This window comes from Montipora capricornis, chromosome 3 (assembly GCF_036669925.1).
Source record: "Montipora capricornis isolate CH-2021 chromosome 3, ASM3666992v2, whole genome shotgun sequence".
Lineage (NCBI taxonomy): Eukaryota > Metazoa > Cnidaria > Anthozoa > Scleractinia > Acroporidae > Montipora > Montipora capricornis.
In genome coordinates this window covers 63437831-63445330 of record NC_090885.1, presented here as the reverse complement: position 1 = coordinate 63445330, position 7500 = coordinate 63437831, and the positions used below count along the sequence as shown (strand labels likewise).

The 7500-nt window shown below is 41.0% G+C and overlaps 1 protein-coding gene across 1 annotated transcript in view; it reads left to right on the top strand.

Annotated features, from left to right (window-relative positions):
- The window catches only part of LOC138041555 (arylsulfatase B-like), a 13638-nt gene that overhangs the window by 1664 nt on the left and 4474 nt on the right, over positions 1-7500 (top strand). Inside the window, exons 2-5 of the mRNA XM_068887293.1 lie at positions 786-898; positions 2570-2716; positions 5229-5399; positions 7216-7385. Coding sequence (XP_068743394.1) covers positions 786-898; positions 2570-2716; positions 5229-5399; positions 7216-7385 — 601 coding nt within the window. The remainder of the gene's footprint in view (positions 1-785; positions 899-2569; positions 2717-5228; positions 5400-7215; positions 7386-7500) is intronic.

The window sequence follows — 7500 nt, the reverse complement described above, 5'->3', positions numbered from 1 at the left end:
ATCGGAGTACGGGGACGACTTCGAGTACGAGTTTTTCGTTCTGAGCACGCGCACTTCGAAAAATGTGGGCCTCCAAACCTTATGCGCATGCTCAGTAGGGAAAACTCGCACTCCTCGCACTCATTTTTGTCCTTGTTCTCCAATCTCTGACCAGAGATATGACGCAGGAGTTAAAACCTGTTTTCAAACGTCAACGAAAGCACGAGCAACTTACACAAACAAATTAACTTAATTATTCTTAATTAGTATCCTGTGTGATATAAGGAGGAACTAGTGATTATTAATTAGGCGCCAGGAAGTTTATGTACAGTTGCTTGTGGTTTTCAAGTTACGTCATCGCCGCCATGTTGGTGGACGAAATAAGGAGATCTCTCATTTACTCCTTTTGTTCGTCCACAACAATTTTACATTACATCATTGTTATCTGTGTCTCCAGTGATTGGCTGCAAACCAACTATTTTTGGTTTGCACTCACGTGATTAGAAGGCCATGTTGTTGTACAAAACAAAAGCAAAATGTCGCTCGCGTTGTGCATAATAATAGACCCAAATTCCCAAAAGACTTTTATGCTATTGTTCAGTACACCAACGTGGCATCCAATGACGTCAGTTGCAAGCCAAGCATTGAGGACCAGGCATATTTTCACCAGAAAGCATTAGTGAAGACCTTCGAGCATTCGACGTCCTACTTTAATAACATAAAAGTGATTTCAACCAAATTTTATTTGGCACAGATAAGCAGAATTAAATGGTGATATTAGTACAACAAACATTGTTTTTTAACAGGTGTTCAACATTTTGTTATTTTCGCTGCGCAACCGTATGGCCTCCCGCTTAAGGAAGTAACTATAGCACAACATCTCCAAACACTTGGTTACAAGACCCACGCAGTTGGCAAGGTAATTAAAATGAAGTGATTCACTGTCAGAAATAGGGAGATTAAGGATAATATGGTTACTTTACGGCAAATCTCCTTACCTATTTGTTTCATCTCCCCATACCTCCGGGTAGGGGAAAATGAAAGATCCTGTTAGTTGCATCAAACAAAAATATCACCAAGTTACTGCGATTTTCCACCATTTGCCGTTGCCATAGCCATACAAGCCTAAGCCTATGTTAATAATGTAGAACTAACCCGCAAAGATTATTAATAAATAAATTTGTTAGTGCTACAAATCCCAGAAAATCCAGCAGAGCGTTTTCCGAAGTCATGGAAATGGGCTAACGCAAAAAAAGGAAAATTCTCCGACCAGGGTGGGAATTGAACCCATGACTAGGTTAACGGACCATTGAACCACCCGCTGAGCTGCAACATGAAAGCATTTTTCATCCCTTTCCTATCAAACTTATTAACCACATCAAGCACACTCTTTTAAATTCTGATTTTTATAAAGTTTGAATTTTATTCAGTTTTATACACGTCTACAATACCTTCTGCAAAGGTCACTCGAAAGGGTCTTTACATTACTTTTCAGCGTTGATGGATTTTTTTGAGCGGTCAAAAGTAAAAACTTTAAAAACAAAAACGGGGCAATGGTATCCAAGCCACGGTTCACAATGCAATGCAAATATTGCCTAGCGTCTAACATCATGATCACTTCCCCGGTGCTGATCGTACCTTTGCCGGACTGTATCAGTTTGTGTAGATTGGACATAACTAGTGCAAGTGTCTGCACTTATCAGTGCACTTTTGCACGCCATTTCAATTTTTCCGATCTTTTGTAATTTTCGTGAAAATCGTCGTTTTCGTCGTTCAGTGTATCTGTCATTTTCGTAGGACCCTCACATGCTGTTTGTCCTTTCACTTATCTATTTTGTTTTTGTCCTTTTTGTCAAAATCGTAATTTTTGCGGTACATTTGCAATTATTTGTAAGTACAGGTAATCACATGATTTCGAGTGCAATTTGGAATAAAAAAAAAGCTCGAGTAATTTTCTTCAAAGACGACCAAAATAGCACAAGCCCATAGGGCGGGTGCAATTTGTGGTCTTTGAAAAAATTTACATTGGGCCATCCAGGGCGCGCGCTTGATTTGGAAACAAAAGATTTGATTGGTTCTGACCAAACCCGCCTATTGTTTATTTTCTAATCATAATCCAGAATTTTGATGTGTAATTTGCACTTTTTTGCACTAGTGTTACACCTGAACTACATTTCTCTTAGCCAATCAGAATCGAGTAGTTTTTTCATGTATATTATTATGTTTGCAATTTTTATAATTACGTGCAATCGTGGACATGTCTGGATACATGCGGACCGATGTCTTTGAATCATATTTTCAAGTGAGTCGCAAATGCGTTCTTTCGGAACTTACAGGCGGCATCACTAAGGGCGCTTTCCATGCCTCTTTTCCAAGGTGACTATCCGCACCTTTTTTTTTTAAATTACAAAAAACAACTTATCCCTAAAGCAATACAAGTACAGCCTGTGCCGAAGATCCGACAGAAATTAGGTGTAATTTTGAAGTGGTGCGCACCAACTGCCGTTTCGAACAGATAGTGGTTTCTTCAAGGTCCTCGTCCTCATGCAATAACAGACTATGGTATCTTACCATTTGGGTTTTTTTCTAGTGGCATCTAGGTTACTTTACAAAGGAATACACTCCTTTGTATCGTGGATTTGACTCTTTCTTCGGCTTCTTGGGAGCCAAAGAAGACTACTGGGATCACAGCTCTTTTGAAGATTACTGGGGCTACGATCTCCGAGATAACGAAGAGGTAGGTGAACTAAGACAGCGACGTCACCTAAAAATGTAATTTAGCACAATCGTAAGTCTTTCGCCATTATTTCATGTCGTTCACGAGGGATTTCAGAGTAAAAATAGAGAATTAAAGGTTTACGTGATAGGCTCACGTTGTCGTCAAAACCTCAGGTCGGCGTTATGCAGAGTACAACACAAATATGTTCTAAAATGCGTGTAGCACAACTTCGTTCCCTCTCTCTCTTCTCAACGACAATGGAGGCAGAGAAGAGACACCCTGGGAACGAGGTTGCGTGCAGCACGATTATTTGTCCCCTTTTAACCAATCATATTACTGTTTGTGGCGTTTTCGTCGACGTCGCTGTCGTAGGTCTGAAAGTCCCAACTTACATAGAAAGCTAAGCGCTACAAACGTAGCTCGTCTCCACAGTTTTAATATAACTTTTTGCGTTTTCTTTGCGAGAGTTAGCTTTCGCTTTTGTCCCAGTTCGATTGAAGGGAACTCTCTATTAGTAGTAAGTAGGCATTCTTTGGTGTAGTCTCATGAAACGCGCGCCGCCATGTTATGGATGCGAAAAATTGTTTGAAATAAGAGTTGCGTAGATAGAACGCACCAATTTAACCGTGAATTTATTTTATTTCATTACGGCACAGGCGCCCCAAGCTCAGTGTGAGTATGGTCTACAAAATTAAAAGGATTTGTAAAAGGCTTAAGAATTCGAAGATAATTAAATGAATATTATTAAAAACCCTAACCTTGTTGCCATTGTGGGTAGCTTCCTTCCTGATTTGAGCCATTTTTCATTTTCTCGGTTATCGATAGTATAATAAAATCCCAAGGCTGGAAACTAAATTCTCGGGAGACACCAATTTGAGTCATATCAGTTCCTGGATAAAATGTTCCCACAGTTACAATTAATATTCCACAACAGAATCAACTGACAAAGATTGAACTTTCATCTCAACCCACTATCAACGCAATAGCAGGCCTGCGAGCACCCTGCTAGCAGAGCCTTTCTTTTGCTTGCTCGATTTTGGCGTTCTCGAGAAATGCTCTTCATGAATGGAGTAAGATCTTTATTGAGTATGCGCTGCATGTTGCCAGGATGCAGTCTCGAACCCAATCCTAATATGCCAGATCTCGCCACCATCTTGGTTTTTCACGGTACAGCGGGCTCAATTATAACCATCGGGTTTGTCACTAAATTGACGCTTGCACTGGAAAAACCGGTTTGACGAGAGAAAACAAGATTGACTAGTCCAGAAGTTCGGGCTGCGGCGGCTTCAAAGAGTTGACACGATTCGGGCAGAGCCTCCTTTTCTCCTCCTCAGTAAAGAAAAAGACAAAAGGAGGCTCTGCTCGCAGGGTGGCCTGCCTATTTGCGCCATTAATGCTAATTCCTTGAAGGCTTGATAAGTACAGTTAAGATCGCGAACAGCCTACAACGTATAAAGTCCTATTAACTAATAAAAGCGGCATGAATGCCCAAAGGCTTGTTCACTACGGCTTTCATTCTCGCATCTTTCAACGTTTCCCGGCTTCGCGAATGTTTTCAACACGAAAGAGGCGCGACTGTGATTGGACGACTGAGACAATGCAGTCCTGTGGGGAGACCCAGGGAAATAAAGAAACTTGCGGTTGACAAACTATGGTCTGCCACTTCCGCAAGGCTCAGTTTGTTATCACCGTTCAAAGCCATGGCCACCATGGTGATAAAGCGCATCTTTCGAAAGCTGTCTTCTTGCAATATTACCACCTGAGGTCGCTCGCAGGACTGCAATTGCGTCGATGGTGGGTTGAGATGAAAGTTCAATCTTTGTCAATTGATTCTGATGTGGAATTTTGACCGTGGAACATTTGACTCAAATTGGTGTCTCCTGAGAATTTAATCTCTAGCCTTGGGATTTTTGAAAAATGGCTCAAATCGCATCGGATCTGGAAAATAACCACACAGGAAGGAAGCTACCCACAATGGCAATAAGATTAGGCTTTTTAATTGAGAATTTTTCATATAATTATCTTCTTAAGCCTTTTATCGGAATTCCCATACAAATCCTTATAATTTTGTAGGCCATGCTCACACTGAGCTTGGGGCACCTGTGATTACGGTTCATAGCGAAACAAATATCGGTTTTGCTGCTAACAAGCTGGTTTGCTTTCTTTTATGAGAAAGGTGGCTCCGACGTACCCACTCTTCAGACCGGCTGCACGCTTTACCCTTGTTTGCATATACTTGCACTGTAACTATACTTCATTTCATGAATGGGGCAATCGAAAAGCCGTTTAACAATAAAACGGCTCTAAGCTAAGGACAATAAAAAGAAACCGATTCCCCTGTAAATGGAGCAGGAGTGAACAACGCAATGTCCGCACTTTAACATCTGGACTACTTGTTCCCAAGGCCTTTACCAATTAAGTCCAGTCTTTCGATTTGGGTTCCGGACTGCTTCGGAAAATAACCGTAACCCAGGACTGCCCTGAATCTATAGTAATTTTGCCCTTTTGATTGTTTTCTTGTTTTCATAAGCCGGTGAGCGACAGAAAAGGAATTTACGCAACGCACATGTTTACAGATGAAGCCATAAAAAAGATAAACGCTCATGATGTGAGACATCCGATGTTTCTGTACCTGGCGCATCAAGCTGTTCATTCAGCCAACAAGAACGATCCCCTCCAAGCTCCAGACGACCTTATACAGGTAAATAAGATGCAAACCACGTTAAGAAGGAGCGTCAACTCTGACGAGATTACTTGAAACCACAGGAAATTATATTTACAATCACACTTGTTCCTTCTTTTTTTTTTAATGCTTTCATCCAGAATAAATTAAATTTTGTTTTCAAATTTCGTAATGGCCCGTCCGGACTCACTCTAGTGCTCAGGACTCCTCAAGGAAACAGAGGTAAAAGAGCTTTCGCCCTGAAGCCCTCGGCAGCCATCTTGAGAATTGATTTCACGGTAAGGAATTGCTCGATCTTGTTACTTCATCCGGATAAAAAAAATATCCGGATTTGGCGTCCACACGGTTCCTGATCCGCTAGCGAATTCGCCGCGAATACGTGTGGACGGAAGGCGTATCCGGAAAGAAAAACTTGCGGATTCAAATAATATACGGATACGTGTGGACGGAGCCGGAGAATCACGGGCAGGTCAGACCAGTTTAAAGAACAACAGCGGACATCAGCATTGTTCATCAATGATTTTACTCAACCTAGTTCAGGGTTGATCAACTAGACAATCCAAAACGAGTAATCTCAACAAAACGCGACCCATGATATATATACAGGAAAGGAAAGGAACCTTGAAATGTTTAGTCGTTCTGGCGTTGGAGCGCTAATTGGGAACACTGTCAACTGATAAACGCTCATGAAACTATTAATGCAAATGAAGTCAAACGTTTTTCTGCTCAGCCAAACAGTCTCACAATACATTACTCTCACTAGAAGTTGTTACTGTCGACACTGAACTTATAGCTGTAGTGGCATTCAAACATAGACATTTGACACTGTCATGAATTATAGCAATTAAAAACTGTGAAATAATAATAATTAGTATATACTAAAAAAAGTGGATGGCGTTGAACGCGCGCGCTGATTGGCTACTCAAACTCCGGATATGCTTTGCTATTTACCTCCCAGCAATTCGCGCGGAATTTGCGCCCGAAAATGTTGTAATTTTCGCAGGAATAAATGAGTTTAAATCATCTTTTTGTGCTGTATTATCTCACTGTTTTAGTATATACTAAAACAACTATTCACCTCAGACTGTCAGTGGCTAGTGGTGGATATTTACCTCGCCGCTTCGCAGCTTGGCAAATATCCACCACTAGCCACCTCTACTTCGGTGAATAGTTGTTAAATATTATGTGACATTTTTTTTTCTCTTTAATATGTGCCTCAGTGACATTGGGTAGACTTTCATATACTGGACTAAAATGGCGGAGAACAAAAGAACTATTTTTATTCCGATCAGGCCTTATTAACTAGGTGTTGTTATGTTCGCTTTGTTCTTTTGCTTCATGGACATTAATTATTTCGGTTCCGGTATATGAAAGACCAACCGTGATATTCAACTGGAAACGCCCATGCTAGAATTGAATGGTTCGTATAAATAAAAAACTAGGAGTAAGCTCGGATTATTGAAGTGCGTTCGACGGTCGCTTAGTCTGTTTCCATAGGGTTCCAAGTTAGAAAACTGATCATATAACAAAAAGAGACTGTCATCAGATTGAGATCAATACGTGTGCGAGGATCCACGCGAGGGTGACCCTGCAAACAACAAAGAATCTTTGGGGTGGCTATTTTGGTGTCTCTTACAGAGAAATATCTCAATTCCTTGTGGGAAGATCACACAATCACCCAATGTGAACAAAATTAGGACACGTTCTCCTTCGATCGAGTGCAAAAACATAAAATAAATCAACCTGGCTCCAAGGGCTTCTTTGCCACCTTGAAAAGGTTCTCTTCTTTCTCGTTTTCCTAAAATCTTTCTTCCCCTTTTTTCCATTTTCCCAGAAATTTGATTTTATCGAAAGTCCAGAAAGACGGAAATATGCTGCCATGGTAACGGCCTTGGATGAATCAGTTGGAAGAGTGAGGGACGCGCTTGCAAACAAGGGAATGCTGCAAGATTCTGTTATTATATTTACGACAGACAACGGAGGAGCTCCGTATGGACTTAATTGGTAAGCAACGGGAGAGAGCGACGACTAGATCATATTAATGTGGCCAGTAAGTTGGTATTAGAACGTTTTCAGGGATCTGATATCTTGTTTTCTCGGTAAGACGGGAAGAAGCATG